The sequence below is a fragment of the Streptopelia decaocto genome (genome assembly GCF_964273445.1).
Source record: "Streptopelia decaocto genome assembly, chromosome: 25".
NCBI lineage: Eukaryota > Metazoa > Chordata > Aves > Columbiformes > Columbidae > Streptopelia > Streptopelia decaocto.
The window spans coordinates 3,494,430-3,514,768 of NC_138680.1; the positions used below are offsets into that span (position 1 = coordinate 3,494,430).

Below are 20,339 nucleotides of genomic sequence, written 5' to 3' on the forward strand. Positions count from 1 at the left end.
GGGACACTGGGTGGTACCCCACTAAGGGACCCCCCGCCCCGAGGGGAAGGTGCAGCATGAGCCGCTGTGTCAGTTCTGGGGACAAAGCTGCGAAGCGGCTGCTCCAAAGGAGCTGAAACAGCCGCCTTCCCACTCAGGCGCTGTTCCCGTGCCTGCAGAACTGGGGCGACAAACTGTGGTGATTGCTATAAAAAAACAGAATTAAAAACCAAATCATACTCCTCTGTGGGCAGAGAAACCCAGGAGTTTGGGAGCGATGCCGCATCCTGCCCACGGGCAGTGATACATTTATGTGTTTCTCACTTGCGAATTATTGAATCGAGGTGAGGCAATCCCAGAACGAGCCCTTTTGGAGCCCGCAGGAAACCACCCAGCGCTGATAGCGAGGGGAAAGCAGGCTGGGGAGGCGCCAGCATTCAAAGGCTGGCGGCAGGAAAGGATTAAAACACTAGATTTACAGGATTCCCTCTGGGGACACATGTTACTACGATAACTCGCTCCCTGACCATCAGCCAAGCTCCCTGCCCTGCGAGTTTAACACACACGGGTCGCTAACTCGGTCCTGTGCGCGGATAAAACCCGTTGGCTGACAAGAAAGGGAGAAAAGTATTTGCCAGCAAGCACAGAAACCTCTGAAACCGGATCAAAACCAGCGGGCTGAGAGAAGGTTTAATATGAAACACACAGGCCTGGAAGAATCACCTTCTTTCAACTAAATCTGAGCTTGCTCTGTTTGGGATTCTCAATTTCATAGTGTTAAAACTGGAGGGGGTTTGTTTAACGAAGAACAAACAAGCAGGCAGGTTTACATTCGTATATACGCTATCACACAACAGCAGCGGAGAGGTGAAGCAGAGGATGTTTATCATGCAGTGTTAGAAGGGAAATGAATATAAAAGTTGTTGCAGAAACGTACAATAAAGCCATACGTGCTCTAGGCAGGGTGCTGGTGTCTTTGTTTGTTTCCGAGGGTACGTGGGGACACCGTGGCAGGCTCTCCACACCCCACCTACACTTCTGCTGTCTCCTATTCCTGAATCCTCCCTCCCCCTGTGCCTGAAGCTCCTCTCGGGTCTCCCGGCGTCCTACGGGAGCTGACTGAACTGGTTTTGGGGCAGCCGAGGGATGGGTAGAGAGGTGCAGAAGGGCTGCGAGGGGGAGGACGGTGGGTACTCACCGGTCTGCAGGGTCTGCCGCCCCCCCGAGAGCACTCCCAGGGGCAGGGTCCCCGTGGGAGTCAGGCCTTTGAGGGTCAGCACGCTCTCGCTCTCCTCCCTGCAAAGAAATAAAAGGCAACGCAGTTATTGAGAGGTTAACACAACGCGCAGATTCCTCCCCAGCAGGACTCAAGCCTGACCGCATCACCCAGACCCCAAATTGTGAGCGTCTCCCTTACCGAAGGACCGAGAAGACACGTGCCATCTTCCCAATGGCTCTGATCTTATTCCTGATGATCTCTTTACGGACTGTCGTCCCACCTTAGGGAAAGAATAAAACAAACCAAACAAACAGCGGCATGTTTAAGGCTTCCTGCTTTTCCGGGCACAGGTAATGTCAATATGAAGCACCTGCCTGACTCCGGGAAAAGAAATCATGGTTTACAGAGTCACAGCTACACTCTCGAGAGAACAGTGCCGAGAGGATGGCAGCGAGAAGGGCAACACCAACGAGATGACACACGGACTTAAAAGGTCTAAAGAGAGGAGAACCACCAAAAAAAAAAAACAAAAAACCCAAAACAAACAAACAGAAAAGAAACGGATCGGACAGGTCTTGTTCGAAGCTCACCGGGTTTGATCACACTACACAGGATGTAACACAAATGACTCAGCCACGTGGACACAGTTTTGCAAGGCAGAACGCGGACGGATCTGACTGCTGATGGAGGCTGCGGAACGCCGGGCTGTGCTCGGGGGTGTCACGCAAGCATCAGCTTTGGCATCCAAACGCGCACAGCGGAGGGCTCGGCCCGAGCCTTTGCAGCTTCAACCCCACACAAACACAAGAGTGAGATACGTGAGCTCCCCTCTCCGCTACACACACCCAACGGGAGGGGAAAGAGAAAGCATGGAGGGTAACTGGAAACAAACAAACAAATTCAAAGTGAAAGAGGTAACAAATCCATCTCCTCTCAGCTGAGATTCCTCACATGGCCCAACTACACAGTAGGACAGTACAAGCCAAACCGGAGGGTTCAACATGCACCGATGGCTCAGCCATGCACTAAGTGGCTGCATTCAGAAGTCAGATAGAAACGTGATCCCGCTTCTCAGGTTCCTGGAGGAACGCAGAAGGGTTAAAAAACACACGGCGCTTATGTTAAAACTGAAAGGGGATGAAGAGGCTGCCCAACTAGTCAGCTATTCAAATCCACTCCAAGGAATCTGGTGGCACAGGCAGTGAAAATTAAGCTTGTAGCAAATTCTAGCTGGGTACCTTTCTGATAGCTTGAAATGTAGTGATCTTCAGGGAGAGGAGACACCAAGAAACAAGTAGATGAAGACAGAGATAGAAGAAACAAATTTAATTTTCATGGGAGGGAGAAAGAAAAAAAACCAAATCAACACAAAAATAAACAAAAACAAAATGCAATGGGAGAAGCGGGTTAGAGTCTCAACCTCGGAGCGCAGCGCTGGCCTGAGCTCTGACTGCGTTTGGACTCAGCAGCGCTCCCCGGCCCCCCACGCGCTGACACCCCACGTCTGCGCCTCCACTGCTCAGCCATCATCTGCATTGCTTAAAACCAGGGCCAAAAACTACATCCTGCTCTTTTTTTGGGGTTTTTTTTTGCGGGGGTGACACAAGAAGCCACTTTACAGAGTTCACTGCAATGGATGAGAGGTTTGGGGAGATATTTTGGTGCAGGAAGTTTTGGATTGGGGGAAAAATAACTAACCATTTGGGAAGCAGTGTCTGTAAGGAGCAGGAAAGCATCTCCAGAGGGGCTGCCAAGAAGCGCCTGGCGCAGCGAATATAATTTAATATCTCTGTGACTGAACAGCAATGGGAAAGGAAAGTGTTTTCTACCCAGAACTGCACAAGAATTGGCCGAAAAGCACCTGGAGACCCTGGCTGGGCATCCAGCTCTAAATCAAGTGCTGATCACTAACACCACACACCTTCCCCTCCGCCCCAGTACCAACTCGGTCCTAACAGCATTTTGGTTTGTTTTTTACCTTCCAATGTCTCATCACCGTCTGAAATCAACTCGTCGTCGGAGCATATGTTGAGGATGTTAACGAGCATCTCTGTGACTGCAAGAAGCACAGACAGGAGCGTTAGAGCAGCCTGGTGCGCGCACTTGGCAGGCGGAGGCGTTGGGAGGACGGGCTGGACAATGAAACCGTTTCAAGGTCATTTCTGCTCTGCAAGTGGAAGCCCGAAGACGCTTTTAGGCGCACAGTTCTGGCTCCTCGCAGCAGACGATGTGCTTCCCACCTTCTGCCAAGGAGGTGGATGCCAGCCAAGCACATCACAGATGAAACAGCCGCGGGGAGCGGGTGCCAACGTTCATACAGAACAGCCTGGGCTTGTGGAAGGTCCCACCTCCCCACCATGGGCCACCTGGCTCCACAAACATCAAATCTTGGTGGGGGGATTCAACCTCTGGTTCCTCAAAGTCAAAAAAAAAAACCCCTTTGGCACTTCAAACCTGTATTCCAAACATACCAAGCTAGGCTGGAATTTAAATTCACCAGGAGATCTAAAAACCCTTTTGCTAAGAAATTGAGTCTCAGTCATTGTTAGGGAAGTTCTGTTCTCGAACGGTCATATTTTAAGCAGTCTCGCCTCCTTCAGAATGAAATAAGGCTTTAAATTGAAGTGAATGCTGCTTTTTTGGTGGGCCACAAGCCAACAAGAGATATTAATAACTCCAAATTCTGAGGTGGGGCTGCACCATCAGCAATGCAGAAACAGCAAGAAAGGGTTGGTTTATTGGTAAAAACCTTCTAAAATAGGTATCAGCTATTATTTTCACATGAACTTTACCCAGTAATATGCAGATCTCCTCGAACCTGAATTAACTTCCAGTGCTGACATTATTGAGCTGCAACACATTTAGCAGCCTATGGGACAGGTTTCTGACACTCGTGGTGCTCTGACAAACCATGGGGAGACTCATAGCAAAAATCCAAATATCTTTTACCCTTTTCCCCTACAAAAGGCAAAGACCATGTGAAGACGTCCATGAAGTTTGGAAGCCAGTAGGGATGAGGGGAACAGTTGAACTGCCTGATGTTCATGACGTTGTTTTCGTATTTCAGTACAGCAGCTGGAAGAGAAAAAGAAGCGACAAGACGTGTCGTAGGCGCTGACAAGCTCTGGGATTTGTACCTGTGCTAATGAAATGTCATTATCAACAAGGTAGAAGGCTTAAGTAACATTTTTGCAGTTCACCCATTATGTTGTTTCACTAAAGCTCATCACAGCAAAGGTCAATGTAACGAAGCTGTTTACATTTACGCACATCAGATGTGATGAACACAGGGCCAAAATCCGAAGTGAGGGGTAAAAATACCCCACAGCTGTGGCAAGTTCCCTATAATACTCATTTCAGGGGCACAGGGCCGAAACTAGCGGCTTCTCTTATGGCAGCATTCACCAGTAGCGCTCAGCTGTCACGTGGCTGGAAATAAAAGTGTTATTCTAGGCTTCATAAATTGACAGCTAATTGCCTCAGTAATACATTAAGTCAGAGAATCGAGCCACTTCCAGCTCCCCAGCTGCTGTCGGTTTAATATATAAAGCTCTTTTTTAACTTTCATGCATAAGGAGGAGAGGGAAGAGCGGTCAAGGGAAGATGGAGAGGGATTGAGCGGCACCCAAAGAGCCGCAGAGCCCTGTCCTCGCCGGCCTTACCCTTGTTGTTATAGACATCTAGGTAATTAGGTGCAGAGAAGATGGTGATTAATGACGGAAAGCCTGTTGTCTGGCTCTTCCTGTACATTCGGTACCTGGAAAACAGGTCAAGCGTTAAACAGACTGGTCTCGCTAAGGATAACACGAATGCGGATGGAATTCGCAGCACTCACCCGGCGTCCTGGGCTTCGTGAGCTCGGATTACGGATAACAAACTATTGTTCTGCAAAAATTCGCAAACTGCAGGATAACTGGAAGACAAAAAGCAAGTAAACATCAGCGCGTAGCACAGGAGAAGCGACAGCACCCGCCGCCTTGGTTTTTAAGAACCAGCCGCTTGCGGCGTCCATTCGGTTTGCGTCCCCAAACAAGGGCGGTGTGTGTTACATCGTTCAAAATTAATTGCAAATAATTCTGTTAACCAGAGCCCTGGTGCCAGATCCCGGCGACAAGCGGGCTGTCAGCACAAATGCTTCTCTTTTAGACAGGAAAAGATTCTATTCTAGAGCTCCTGCTGCTGTCCAATGCCTGAACACCGTTCCAAAGGCACCCTGCCAGCTAAACGCAGCATCTCTGCTGGCCGATACCATTTCCTACAGCAACAAACCCAAAGAGAGCTCAATATTACAAAAAAACAAACAGGATTTTGTGCATTAGAGCCAATTTCAGAGCCAGTTACGCTGTGAAGTCCCAGAGAGTGATCCGAACGGCGATTTATTTCCCCAAATCTCTTAGTTTGAGGGAGATAAAAGCTCCAGTCCCCTGAGCCACGTAAAACACCACTCACTCACCTGTAGAAATAGGAGCAGCCTCGAACCGTGTTGTGGGAGAAATGCTCCAGCGTTTTCTCGTTGCCGTAATCCTCTGACGGGTCGGACCAGAGCAGGTCACACATCGGACCAAAGGCTGGAGGCTCCTTAAACCTGTCTAACTAAAAAACGTACGGAAAAAGTCAGGATAACGCCGGTGAAAACCACAGCGGCGCACACACGTGCGGTGTGGACGCGCAGGAATCAAGCGAGCCACGCTATTAATGATAAGTTACGCAAATATGGAGATTACTTACTTTTCTAATGTCATCTAGACACGTGATTTCTGGGGACAGTCCTCCGTGAACACACAGAAACTGCTGGTTTAGGAGTGCAGCGAGAGGAAGACAGTCAAACGTATCCATACACGCATCATACACTCGCTCCGAATACTTGATTCGACCTGGAAAGATGAGGTGCAGGGGGAAGAACTGAATTAATTTACTCATTTACACAAAGAATGTTCAGGCTGAAAGCAGAGCTTTAGTTTAACTTTTAACATTTTTTAAGAGGGGCTCATTCATGCATCCAAACCTACACGATATAAGCAGCATTAAGCAAAGCTTTGATCAGCCAAGGTGCTGATAAATAAGTTCAAGGGCCTTGGCGCCTGTGGTGATACAGAAACCCTGTGTCTACAACCCACCAAGTGGAACTTTGCACCCGTGTATTAGTGAAAACACGTGTTGGACACAAAGATAAAAAGGCTTCACGGTAATCTGGACATGGTCAAAGTATTAATCTCCCTTCAAGCTGTTTTCTAGAACACCTGCACCGAGATTAACGTAGAAAAGAGGCTATTACAGAGGTGCTTGCCATTTTAATAGAAAACTTGGGATGCTAATAAAGCCATCACATCCCTTTCCTACATCCATCCCTCTCAACTCAGTCTCACCAGCCTCAGCTGCAAGACAGATTATACGCTGGGAAATGCAGCAGCTGTTTCATTTGGCACCGCAATATTACACAAATCGCTTCAGATAAAATTGCCTTTTCGGCCGGACACGGGTGCTTTGAGTGAGAATCTCACCAAGATTCCTGCAGTTAAATGAATCTTCACACCGGATCTTCCAGGGCTACAAGTGATCCCAACCTGCACTGGCCGCCTCATCTTAATGGAGGCAAAGAGGTTTTGATACGTTAAACAGAAACACCACGGCCTTTCTAATGCAGCTTGGCTTTTACAGCAAGACTCCCAATGCGTTCAGAGATCTCTCTCGGTGCTTTTCGCCAGGACAGGGGTGAGGAGCAGCGATCACCGCACGCCAAGCGCGTGGCATCTCAGCCCCTTCGCAGGGCAGCAACATGTTATCAGAGCCAAGAGCTTTGAGAAAACCCCGTTACTGCTGCAAAACACAACTCTGTCTAAAGCAAAAGTGCACGAATGGAAAGTTTACCTTTCCTCCAGCTTTATTTGGGAGATACCAACAGGTTTTTTCAGCTGCACGCTCCGATACAGGAAGCACAAAGGCACTATCGTCTGCTTTCCACAGGGGAAACAAAGCCCATCACCTCTGTCTGTCTGGTTCAGATTGAGCCCAGCTCAAGAGGAGCTCATCTGCCACCATCCGATGGCTCCAGCATCCAGCTGAGAGCTGGCTGGTGCTTTCCAAGTCATTTCTGAGCAAACAGATGTCTTTATTTCGGTTCCTTACCCTGTCCAGCAGCATCCAGAGCCAAAGGGCTGAAAACCAGAGTTATGCCTTGGGCGTCATTATTTTTTTGAGCAATTATTACCTAACGTTGCTACACGTTGCTGGTGTACACACCTTTTTTACTGCTCGGAGGAACGACTGTCATCCTCAGAGGAGAAGGGTCACTCCCCAACCTTTCATCATCATTGCTCTAAAAACACAGCAGCGCTGCACAAAACTACCTTTAACTCAACTAAAGCGATCTTAAAGGTAATGATTCTCCTCAGCACAAACAACCAGGAGCAAATCCTTTATTTGCTTCCAGTTGTAATCACCGATCCCAGCTGCACGATCTGGAGCTGAAAGTCATTTGGCAGTAATTATACGTTGCTGGGCCTGAAAGTCAGGGAGATGGGAGGTGCGTGCAACTGGCTCATCAGAGATTTGCTCAGATTTCTTCCATCCACGCTCACTCTTTGTAACCAGACGGCCACAGCAACACACACTCAGCACTCTACAGGACCTTTGTGTATATATTTCTAATTATTTTTTAAAGCAGGAGCTGAAACAGAAGAGCAATGTGCACAGGGAAAAACAGATGATAGGTTTTTACAGCTCTGGAGCAGCTGATACGACCCACAAAAATTAAGACCCGCACCTGGTCACAACACATTAATATATTTAAACCCTTACACTGCTGATACTTACATTCCTGCTTAAAGGTGAAGTATTCTGTGAGGTGCCTGCACTCGTGGTTCCCTCGAAGGAGGAACAACGTTTTGGGATGATTTATCTTTAAACTCCATAAATACAGCACGCACTGCAAGAAAGGCAAGAAGGAGATGGCACGTCATAAAATCCTTTTATAGGGCACTAATCATCCGTAGACTTCACTAAGTGTTTCTGGGAAGACACCCAACAAGCCGAATTCAAAGTGGAACCCTGATAGAAACCCAGCTCCATAATCGGCAGTAGATCTTATCTTGGCGGCGGGGGGGAAGCCACACGGCGCGTTTCTCTATATTAGGCTCGAGTTGGAGAAGTGACAGATGAGATCGCGTTCAACTGAAACCAGCTCTGGGCTGGGTGGGGGCAGCTTTTCCTTCCAGCAGAAACCCAAGCAAAAAAGAGGCGAAAAACAACCCGTTTTTCAGAGCAGCAAAGCAAAAGCAGCCGCGCGGCGATACGTGCGCTCCAGATGTGCCGCTGCAATCGAAACCAGAGCGAGACGCGCGGCCAGCGCAGACATTTTATACACTGCATTAAATATGAGAAAAATTAAAGCCTGATCTTCCCCCGCCTCTGTTTTTCTGCTTACGCTACGGTCACGTGAAGTTGGAGCTCAAAACAGGAAAAGCCTCGCCAAAAACCGAGCTTAGTAAAGCCTTTGGGCTTTCCACATCCCCTATCTGAGCAGCAACACCTGTAAAAATGGGCTCTGATGAGGCGCAGACCTGAAACAATCCTTTTGCTATTTCCCAGAAATATGAGATGGTGGTTTTTCTACGTGAGGCAGCTGGAAATCAAACGCACTTACCCTTCTGTGCTATACGTTGTCAAGCTGACAGCTAAATCAGCCGGTATCTCGTACGGGGAAACGTTATCACATTTCCCTTGTTGATTTTGAGTGCTGGAAGGACAACCCATAATGACAGCGAGCCTGAAGATCTGGATTAAAGTCTCTAATAAGAGCTTACCCTTTAGGCTGACATGCTACAGAACCGGCACACGCCTCGAGAACGCGAACCGTGAAGCCTGTCAACACTTTGACACCTAAAAACGCTGCTGATCTGGTGCGCAGATCTCCGGGAAGCACAGAAACCACCTCCAGAACCAAAATAAATCAGTTCCAAGTTAGTTTCCAGTACGGACACCTTAGATATCGCGGTATTTAAGCATCAAACCTGCACAGTGAGCTCTGCAGGGATCCCTGAGGCCCCAAGGATCTGTAAAGCACCCGCCTGTGTTGAACTCAGAACTCAGCCCCACAGACCTCTCAGCTTTTGTGTTTCCTTCCCTTCCCTCTCTTCTTTAGAAAAAGAAACCAAACCAACCAAACCACGCTTCGTGGCCTCATTACACTTACTGGGAACAAACCTTTTTAAATGAGAATTTCCCAGAGCCAGAGGCCCAGAAATAATCTGCTGAAGACATCCAGCTGAGCTGATGAACAGAGGCTTTTGGGGTTTTTAAGGGTTTTGTCTGAGCCACAAACTGCTCCTTTCACCTTGACAACCAAATACAGCAAAGAGGAAAGCGTGTGCGGGTTATTTGGGCTGCTGACAAACACCCTTTGCCTCAGCACCTCCTTGGCCCCCAGTTTTGCATCTTGTTTCCTGGCTGCCTGCATCACGATGCAATTATACCATTACCTCCTGTTTCAATCAGTGATTATTGGGGCAGACACTTGATCGCATCCCTGCCCAGCACATGGGTGCACAAGTTTGGGCTGTGGCTTCACAAACACCTCATGATGCCACATCTTCCCACCTGCTACAGCCCTGCATCTTATAGGAGTCTTTAACAATGCTAAATGGGTTTATTTGCATTATATATGTATTTTTAACTCTTTGCTTGTAGTGGCAAACCTGTTTTCTTTCACTACAGCAACCAGTTTCTGCACAGCCAGGTGGGAATCTCTTAAAAACAGTAGGTGGGAAGCAGAGGAACACACATCAATAGGAGTGAGGGAATCGAGATCCTGCTTTATCAGTGACATTTGGATCAGCCCCCGCATGTGCTAATCAAAGCCCACCCTTGTTTCGTGAGAGATCAATGCTGGCTTTGGGGGTGAGGGAGCGCTCGGGGGCTTTGCCCGCACAGATATGAGGGGAAAAGGGAAGGAAGAAGGTCAAGAGCAGCAAAAAATATAAACTTTCTGCTCAGAGCTGGCAAAAGGTCAATTGCCCGAAGGCTTCTGAGCCCAAACCCACCACGTTGCCTTGCACAGGTTGGAGCGTCAGGGCACAAAGACCTGATGAGGTTTAGCCGTAATTTTCAGGCTTTCCTCCTCAAAAATAAAAGCAAAACGTCTCCTCCCACCAACTCTGTTCTGCAAGGCGGACTCGTCATCCATCCCCCTGGAATTCTTCCATATTATCCCAGCACGGAGAGACGAGGGCACCGATCGCCAAACTCAGGCACTGATCCCTAAACTCAGGCACTCGCTCCTGCAGATCTGGGAGTAAAATCCCCACGTGAAATCAGCCGCAGGGTAGGAGCAAAGCGCTGTAAAATTCACGTGTAGACACAGGGTACGACTACTCTTGTTTGAAGGTTTCCTGGTTAATCCACAAAAGAAGAAAAAAAATCTATGTCTTATCTCAAAAAAAGTTGCTGTGCTATAACATAATCTCTTTTCCAGGTAAATACACTTCAATTGCAAACCCAATTTACACAAGCCAAGCCATTTAAAGAAGCGGTCGGATCCCAGTTCTTCCTCTTCCTCCCCAGGGGTTATTTGGGCTCCTCCTGCCAGAAATCCCAACAGCGCCAGCCCCAGTTCCATCTGTCCCTGCTCTGTCGCTCCCAACCAGCGCCAACCATGGGGACCCACTGATTATTCTGCCCTTTAAGACCAAAACCGCGCGGTGTTACCCAACACTTGGCCAGATTTATTGCTCCTGTTCTCCTGGCCCCTTTGCAAGGTTGACGCTTTCAGGGGACGGTGGGGAAGCAGTGACTCAGTAACGTGGCACTTTCTTTTCCCCCTGCTAAGCTGAATCCTGCGAGTTTTTCAACGTTTGCTTCCCACTGCCTGGTAGGATCCTGTTGCCTGCAACGTACAATCAACTCTCCCTCTTGTTCCCCTGACTGACAGCTACAAGTGATATTAAAACTCGAGTTCTGAAGGCAGAGTTTAGTGGTTAACCCCAGCGCTGCTGTTCGGCTCTGCCACTGGCTGAGGATCCAACTCAAAATCATGATTTTTCTGCCAAAAAGCAGACTGTACGGTACCTATGTGTTCTTCCTTGTGTGCAAAACCGAGTCAACATCCTTGGAGGTGTTTAAAAACCAGGTAGATAAGGGTCTTAGGGACATGGTTTAGAGGTGGATTTGACCATGTTGGGTTAACAGTTGGACTCAATGATCTTAAAGGTCTTTTCCAACCAAAATGGTTCCATAAAATCCAGTAAGACAGGTCTGTATTTCTTAGTTTAGTTTGGTTAGTTTAGTGCTAGCAGCCCCGCTTTATTTGTCACCTCTATACTGAAGTAGCCTCTGTCCACGTAGTCTCCCAGGAAGAGGTAGCGGGTGTTATTGGGTGATCCTCCCACTTCAAACAGCTTCATCAGGTCAAAGAACTGCCCGTGAATGTCACCGCACACTAGGGGAGCAAGAACAGCACAAAAGAGGGACAGAATTACACGCTAAGAAAAGAAAGGTCACGGCAGCAACAAGGAGCCCAGCGTGGCTGTGCCCTGACCCAGGCTTTACATCCAGCTCCCGCAAAGACACACTCGATCTACAGAAGCAAAATCCTCTCTTCTGAGAGCTCATGCAATTTAAAAACCTCGCTGATGGAAGGAACGTGGGAAAACGGCTGCTGCGAGCTGCTCGTTCTTCCTAGACGGCCCTTATTTGGTACTTCAGCTGACCTGTGATCGGAGCCTCCACTTCGATCATGGTCTTCTCGTGCCTAAGGATGGCGGCCCCATCGTTGATGATCTTGAGCGCCGCGTCCTCTTCCAGGCGTCCTTCCTTCACCAAGTGGCTCTTGAGGACGTCGAGCCTCGGCTTCCCATCCTCGAACACCTCCTTCAGAGTGAGCCGCTGCGTGGGAGGGAACGGGACAGCTGCAAATGGAAGCGGAGAAGTTAGCGACACGTCTCTTTTCAGGGGCAAAAAAAAGAACTGCAGTCTTTTCAGCAGGAGGCTTTTCGTTCCAAGCCTCGAGACGAGCAGACACTCAGAAACACACTTCCACCGAAATTATGCTCTGGTACTGAAAGGAGAAAAGCTGTGCTGCCAGAGCGACTCAATACACCCCTCGGCGTGTTTAAAAAGCCACCGTATGCAGCCTAAATGCCATATGCATCCGCAGAAAATGCCGGCGCCGAAACCGTCTCCTAATTCGGCGAGGGCGCTTGTCACCGTAACGTTGCGCTAAAACGGGATCGCACGCAAATAGAGGCAAAAGCAGGAGGAAAAACAACGCACCGGTTCCCAGGAACTGGCAGTTAACATAGGAGGACCAATACGTACAATTCTCGCTTATCAGGAAACCGCATGTACCCCTAAAGCAGAAGCCGCGTTTACCAGCAACGACCTCGTGCCATGGGCCGCTCCAAAAAGCTTCACAACAAGCTTAGGAATTGGTAAATACTGATGGAATCCAACATTTAAGGCAAGTTTTAAATCTATACAGGAAAACACCTCAACAGCCATTCTTATTATTTTCAAGAGAAAAACTAGAAGTAAAACCTGCCGGCGGCTCCTTTGCACCACGGAGAGATTTGCGTCTTATCACAGCGATGCAGAGATCGTCTGAGGGCCGGGGTCCAGTTCCTTCCCAAAACACCTCGAATAACCAACATTATCACGACCCGGCCCCGTTGAGGAAGGGAAATGGAGCTTTTACAGCCATTTTAATGATTTCAACAGTACCTCCAACACACAAGGAAACCCACTCATGGGATAATTCACCATCTTCTGATGCCGTCATGTCAGAGGGTGAAAGATTTGCACTTAACTGTGATGCGGCTAGAGAAGAAAAATATCTGCCATGCAAATGAAGCCGATGTCCTTACCCATCACCCAGTAAAACAGCCCGTGTGCCAAAGCCTGTTGGATTTAACAGGCAAAATAACTGGCCAAACAGTAGCAACCCATCCCTTTCAAATGCAAACAGAGCAGCTATTTAGCTCCGAAACCCAGGGGGCAGAGAGGGGGAAAAAATCTAAAGCACAGAGGCAGCACAAGGGATTCTTTGCAGCTGAACATCAATTTTCAGATGATGTGAAATGTAGGGCAGAGAACAAGAGCGGCTCTAATGAAAGGGGAGCCCGTGTTTGCAATAAGGTGGAAGTTGCGCTCTGCTGGGGACCCACTAAGTGCCCCGTGAGCCTCGGACGCTCCAGGGCACACGCAGATTTCCCCATGGAGACGCCAATTAAAAAGCTTTAAGCAAGACCCCTGCTTGCACCAATACAGGCTAGACGACAGTTTTTTGCTGTATATATAGCTCATCTCTATAGGGAAAAGAAAAGAAATAAGTGACCTCTCTGGTTACCGGTGGAAAACTGGCCGTTTTGTAGCATTTCAGGTATTTTTCCCCCTGTCTCTGCATCTGTGTGGTGTTTGCACAGCCAAAGGAGGAAGGGGGAGCTGCAGGTCTGATAGAAATGGGTTTAGCTGGGACAAGAGAGGCTGGAAGGAGCAACCGTGGGACTGGGAGCAAGGGAGGTTTTGGGACTTGCAGCCATTAAGTTGTTGGAAGAATTATCTGTAAGTGCTTCTAGAAACCGGGCAGTTGTCCTAACATCTGCCACCAGGCTCCGAAGGAAGCCAGAGAGCGCCTGAAGGTCAAATGGTTTATAAGGAAGAGAAGCAGAGACATAGGAACAGTCCAGATGCGTATTCCCCACCGTCCCAGGCCTTGGGGCACGGCCGCCAACTCCAGAGCCATCCGGATAAAGTGAAAAGCCCACAGAGGTGGGGCCAGAAAGCTGAACGACCATGAGGGTCACACAATGCAGGAGGGATCCGCAAAAAGCTCCTGGCATGGGCCGCTTTGCCTTTTCTTGGTAGCCCTAGCAAGCGGAGTTATGCAACATAAAATATGAGGCTACACTGATGCGAGCAGCCAAGAAGTTTTATGTAAGTTCCCTCGCTGGCTTCGCGTGGCTCCGCTCCCACGATAAGGAACCGGCTTCTCCTCAGTTCTGTTTGTACCAGGAGGGAAAACAGGGAGAAAAACCTGCTCCGGAGACACCCAGAGCTTCAAAAGCTGCAAGAAATGAAATAAAATCATTCCATGTACCAGAATCATGAGAATCCTGCACAAAACCCAAACGCGGCGATGCCCGTTTCCCCACGCAACAGGGGATGAGGACGAGTACTTAAGTAATTAGTGTTGTCAAAGCAAGTAATCTCGTTAGCCGGCATAACTTGTGTAAGGGCTTTAGTCAACTCGGTGCAAGTGGTTATCTGATGCATAAATATCCACTTATTTTTATTGAAAGAACTGAATTTTATCCTTATTAACGCTCAATTCTGTTGGACTTGTGCTCACAGATGGCGGGAGCGGCGCTGGCTTGGCCGTCAGAGCAAAACCAGACCTGAAATCTTGCGCTGAGAGAGGTGGAAGAGTCTCACCCGCTTTCTGATCCTACCTGCAAAATGGGGAAATAATTCCTTATCGCACCAAAACCCACCGTGGCTTGTCATGGAGAGCCCGAGTGTGTCAAAGCCACCCCCAGAGCCAGCAGATAGTCATTAAAATAGATAAAACCCGCACAAAATTGTGAGCGGCACGTGCTGCCATCTTTGTGCCATCTTCCCTTTCCGTGCATTGCACCCAGTCTGGTTTAAATAGATAAATAAATAAGGAGATAAATAAATCCTGAAGGTCCGGGACCTTGCGAGGGCATCCAGACACACGGTGCAGGTTGCTCCTGAGATGCCAATTCCCCCACTCACCAAACCACAATGAGGGGACACAAATGCAAGTGCGATTTTGAGGCGTAAAACGGACTAAAAGGTCAGTTGTGCTCGAGAGGCTCCAGTGAAAGCGAGAGGACCGCGGTATCTTCGCAAGACTCCATTTTGATGCAGAATTAACACAGATTTTATTTGCCAAGCCGGGATCAAGTATTCGCAGCCGTCCAGGAGGACATGGATAGGTAAGGATGGGAAATTTTGATAAAAAGCTCCTTCTCTACCATCAACTCTACAAAACCAGAGCGCTCACAGCCCAGAAACAGCCACCACCATGAAAGAGAACACAGTAACCCCCAAATTATTCTGTATATGTTTGAGAGTCCCTTGGATGAGCAAAAAAGACAAATTAATCACTGAAAACACACCAAGGGTGATTTTGCCTGAAGTGGCAGCTCCAACCAACACTCTGTTTGTTCCCAGAGTTGGGTTTGTAATCAAAAGCTGGTATCCTCTCACCCTGGGGCTTCGAGGCCAAAAAATCATCCAGGATTAAATGTGTTTGGTGATAAACCGGAGAGAGATTTCACTGCAGCTCCTGGCACCCACCTGGGAGCGAATCTGAAGGGCACTGGATGCAAGAGCCCCTTCCCTGCTTGCTCCTCATCAAATGAATGATGGTACAGGCAGAGAGTTGAACAGATGGTTACAGATGCATTTTGGGGAGGAAAAAGAAGAACATTTTGAGCATTCTGCAGCAGTTCAGGCAAAACGAAGCGCAAGTAAAGGCTTTTTTTATGCTCAGACACGACGGAAGGTACCGACAGCTTCCAATTCCTGCGCCCTCTCCACCTGTGCTGGAATATCTGACACATCCGAGGGTTTGCCGGCTGGGAATGGCAGATGGGAATGGCCACAGATCTGCTGAGGACACCGGACCTGGTTGTCAAAGGCAAAAGAAACGCTCACAGGGAAATATCTACATGTGAACCGTTTGTACCCCCTTTGAAAAGCAGAGAAAAAGCTGCACAGTGTGAGCAGCAGGTCAAGGTTTGTGTGCTTTTTTCCTCCCCCAATTTCCAAATAGCCCAACGTTATTTTTACCAGACATTTCTATCCCCATTCACGTCCAACCTACATCCACCTGCTGTTACCTGCAGCATCCAACCTGCTGCAGCGCTTCGCTCTAAGGGCTCCGCATCAAAAGCAACAACGGGCTGAACCTCAGCAGCTCAAGTCAAATTCAATCCTGCTTTTAGTCCTGCTATTTTACCCAGTTTTCCGGGGAATAATCTCTATTTTCTTGAAATTGTAAACCAAGCAGATTTCTGGTTGTACAATGCTGAGGTGTCTTTGCGAATCCCCGCGCTGGTTTGCATGAAGTTTTTTTGTCTCTTGGGGGTGCTTTGGGGCAAGTTTATATGGAAGTCTGCAAAAAGAACAGATGCATGTTGATACCAACTTTTCAAAGCCCAGCTGTGCAAACATACATAACTTTAATATCTCAGGAGAGTCGCCACGTAAAGCAACCACCTTCCTTGCATAAATGCAAGAGCCAGAAGCAATGACTATGGCCAGTTCCGCCTGCCCCCCTGCAAACTTTGCACGTTCTTTCTGCTCTCTGAGGGCAGCGATTTCCCTTTTTCGTTATGAATAAGAGACCTCGTGCTTCAGAGGCTCCGCGCGCTTGTAAAACGGAGCAAAATGAGTTTTGGTTTTCACCCCTGGAAAAGCTGCAGGAGAACCCAGAACCAAAACCACCAGGTGCCCCGTCCCCATTAACAGAGTATATGGCAAACGAGGCTTTGTGGATCTTTCTCATACATTTTCCAAGCGTAAATTCCTACTGAACGGCAGCTCCAATAGAGAGAAGCATTGAATGCCATTAATAACGGCCCAGTTTCACGGGAAAGCGGTCAGAATGGTGCCAACGCCACCCTCCCGGTGCGGAACCGGTTCAGAGCGCTCGCTCTGCTCCTCACCTTTGTGCAGCACAACCAGAATATCTCCTCACAATAACCCTAAAAATAGCTGTACCGCGCGTCGAATTCTACCAAAGCGAGTGATTTCTTCGAAGGGGGAGAGACACAGTCATCACGATACCAGAGCGGAGCGAAACTGAGACAGACTCACCAACCGAACCCTTCCCACCAGCAAATTGTCTTTACCTTATCAACTACCTTGCGGTTATTCAAGGAGTTGCACCCAAATTTTGAGGCCACGTTGACTGTTGGTTACTGGAACCTGGCACACGCAGCCTGTGCAGAAGCCAGGTGTATTTAATCCCAAAAACAAAAAAGCAAGTGACATCTCCATGCATCGAAATACAAACGTAATGTGTGGCAAAGCAGCATGACCCAGACCACGCTTCAAATACTCAATGCAACACCAAGAGGCTAGAAAACCATAAAAGCGACCTAAAAATCAAAGCCCATCGGTGCATTTTAGAAGCGACATAGCTGCCTGAACTGTGCTCACGCACTCCTAAAAACTTCAAGCGGGATACAGGTAATTATCCTCAAACTGCTCTTCTGCTGGCAAAGCATCCAGCATGGAGAGTAAATAGTGTTATCAGATAGAGGTGCCTTTGGCAAACTAAAGCGGGGCTATTCAAGGAGGGTTCGGTGCCAGAGCTGTGTGCCAAGGGTGGCCACGGTGGCCCCGCTGGAGCTGGCGCCCTGCTCGCCATCCTCCAGCAGAGATTAAAATCGGGAGTATTTAATTAGAACAGAGGCGACTTAAGACTCTCGGCCGGGGGAGCCGTCTGCAAAGCTTTCCCCGGCATCAATCGGCTCTTCGCGCCGGGGTTCCTGCCCTGGCACTGAAAACAAAGCCAAACCAGATCCATGCTGTGGCGTTCATGGCCAAAGACCGTCTCAAAAACGTACTCGTAGGGCGCTGGGTTTGCTCGGGAGCAACGTGGATGTTAAAGCTGTACTTGCCTGCAAGGCCCGTCAAGTTTCCAGCACCTCTTAATGACCGGCACTGATGCGGATTTGCCTGGATTGTCACTGAGACAATCTGTCCGGAGCCAAGTCCTCTGCCAGGGACACGGGCTCCTCATATTGCCAACTCACCAGCTAATATCAAGGAGAGCACATAAGCCCCCAGCCTGGAAAAAGAACCTCTTTTGAGATCCTAAAGCTTTATAAACTTCCCAGTGGTTAGAAGTATAAATATTCCTACAAAAGGATAACTCAACAGCAAACCTGGCGTCTTCCTCCCGTCGGTGGGACGGTCCCTCAGTCGACTCAAGGGGGTCACCACTAAGTTTGAGCAAAACCAAGAGAAAATGAAGGAAAATAAAAAGGTCGAGGTCTACAGCAAACAGCTGCGGATACTCCAAAAAAAAGAGCTCACCAAAGGAGCCAGGAGGGGATTCCGAGATGTCAGCAGGCAGGGAAATTCGGCACCTGTTTCCCAAGGGCCGTGAGCTGCCAGCGTGGCCACTAATAGATCATTAATACAAGAACAGCGGGGTCTTTGTGTCAAAGGCAAATCCCCCACCTGCTGATGAGCGTAAATCTGACCCCACCGCCGGCAGCAAAGGGGGTGCTGGCTCCAAGATTTAAAGCCACTTTAAGCAGATGTGATTCTGCATGTTGCATACGACCAAGATCTTGCTCAGGATGGTGTTGTAGCCACGAAATTGCTGCTTTGCATGGAAAACCTAGATAAGATAAGGCCCAGAAAGAGTCACGCTGGAGGCCAAGCGCTGTGCTGGAAGCTCAGCCTGCAGGCCCTTGGAGAAGTGGCTGTTTCGCTGCATCACATCGTCAATAAACGAGGATTTGAGCTCTGCAGCAAAAAAAGACCAATTCACACATAATAAGGGTCTCGGTTTCTCTTCCCATCTCATGCCTTAACGCTTCAACACCAGCTATGTTCTCACGGGATCAAAACAGCCCCGGTTAAAGCACTTCTTGCAATGCGCTTACTCCAATGTTTGACATTTATACCCACGTGTCACGTTATAACCACGCAGAGGTGCGGACGGGCTGGAGGGAGCTGCAAACTAATTAAAACCTTCCCAGTGGCCGCGCTGGAGATCAGCCAGAGCAGGTTTCTCACAAACCGAAGAGTAAGGAGCCCAAAAAATGGACTGAATTAGCTCTAGTGATGTTTTCAGAGCGGCTTCACATGCCAGGGATGGAGCTCGAGGACGGAAAACCCCGGTTACCACTCAACCGCTCCCTCTTCAGGGTGTTCTTCTGGAAAACCTCCGCAATACACATCCAAGACATCACTTTGGGATGATATTCTCCCTGCTGTTTGAGAAGCCATTTTACCACGTTCACTCCCCCTCAGCAACTGATAAAAAGGATTATTTCCTAGAGCAGGCTGGGGAAACAGAGTCTTGCTGGGATCTCTGCTGACACCGCTTCTCCCCATTTCTTCTGCAATACACAAGGGAGATCCTTGCACTCTCACCAGATCCAGCTTGGAGCTTTAAACTTACGTCTTACAGCCACCACCACTGCAAAAGTATTTCCTAAAGGAGGTGAAATGCTCAGGAGACTGATGGGAACCCAGCGAGATCCTACTGAGGCTGGAGATGGTGGAGATGGCAGCGAGGTTTTCCTGCAGCTCTGGAGTCAGGAGAGCGCGACACTCCTCCTCCCTGCCAACAAAACTCCTTCAAAGCCGCACTGAGATTTCCTTTTCCTATCGCTTTTGAGCACCAGCCCTTCATCCTCCACCTCACCTGTGGTCCACACCACCCACCAGCTGCTCCCCATCCCTCCTGCTGCCCCTACACCAAGTTTCCCCCGTATTTTCGCACTTGACCCGGCTCTCAAGTCTCTTCGGCACCGTGACCCTGGCAAACCGGCCTCCAGGAGCCATTGGGAGCCAAGTCTCGCATTATAGGATAACGCTGATGCCTTCACGTAGCCCGTTTCCTCGCTCCCGCTGCTTAACGATGTCTAATTCCATTAATGTCCGAGACATTAACGTCTAGTAAACACGCCCGCCATCCCAACGCGATCTGCAGAGGGATCGGACAGGGAATACCTGGCCAAGCGGCCAAGGATCCTGGACAAATATAGGTCTGCAAGGAGTATCTTTAGATTAGCAGGCGGCTCTGCCCCCACCGAGACCCCAGGATTTACCTAAATAGCTCCTTCATCACAAGCAGCCCGGCGTTTATTGCTATTTTAAGGCAGCACCCTGCCCTACTTCCCAAGGAACAGCCTGCCTGCGCAACCAAAGAGCACCAAAAACCACATTACAGCTCCATGAGACGAATTCCTCTCAATTCCACCGTCTTTTATTAAATGAAAAATACCATTTTGGCACACTACCTAGCTAATCGGGGCTCATTTGTTCTAATTGCTACGGAATTGGCCGTCCAAGCAGCCAGCACAGGCTTTGATGGGGGAATGGGATTAACCTTTAACGGGCTGATATCCAGAGAGCAGGGAAACAGAAAAATCAT

The 20,339-nt window shown here is 48.8% G+C and overlaps 1 protein-coding gene across 4 annotated transcripts in view; it reads right to left on the reverse strand.

Moving 5' to 3' along the window:
- The window catches only part of PPP3CC (protein phosphatase 3 catalytic subunit gamma), a 30,239-nt gene that overhangs the window by 5,599 nt on the left and 4,301 nt on the right, over positions 1 to 20,339 (reverse strand). For 2 of the 4 annotated variants that reach the window (XM_082072611.1, XM_082072609.1), the window contains exons 2-13: positions 11,902 to 12,099; positions 11,506 to 11,630; positions 8,012 to 8,123; positions 5,927 to 6,072; positions 5,652 to 5,791; positions 5,034 to 5,111; positions 4,861 to 4,955; positions 4,148 to 4,273; positions 3,177 to 3,254; positions 2,437 to 2,463; positions 1,397 to 1,478; positions 1,178 to 1,275 (exon numbers count right to left, since the gene is read on the reverse strand). In XM_082072611.1, the coding sequence (XP_081928737.1) occupies positions 1,178 to 1,275; positions 1,397 to 1,478; positions 2,437 to 2,463; positions 3,177 to 3,254; positions 4,148 to 4,273; positions 4,861 to 4,955; positions 5,034 to 5,111; positions 5,652 to 5,791; positions 5,927 to 6,072; positions 8,012 to 8,123; positions 11,506 to 11,630; positions 11,902 to 12,099 (1,305 nt within the window). The remainder of the gene's footprint in view (positions 1 to 1,177; positions 1,276 to 1,396; positions 1,479 to 2,436; positions 2,464 to 3,176; positions 3,255 to 4,147; positions 4,274 to 4,860; positions 4,956 to 5,033; positions 5,112 to 5,651; positions 5,792 to 5,926; positions 6,073 to 8,011; positions 8,124 to 11,505; positions 11,631 to 11,901; positions 12,100 to 20,339) is intronic. The other 2 variants (XM_082072612.1, XM_082072610.1) reach the window with 1 other exon arrangement.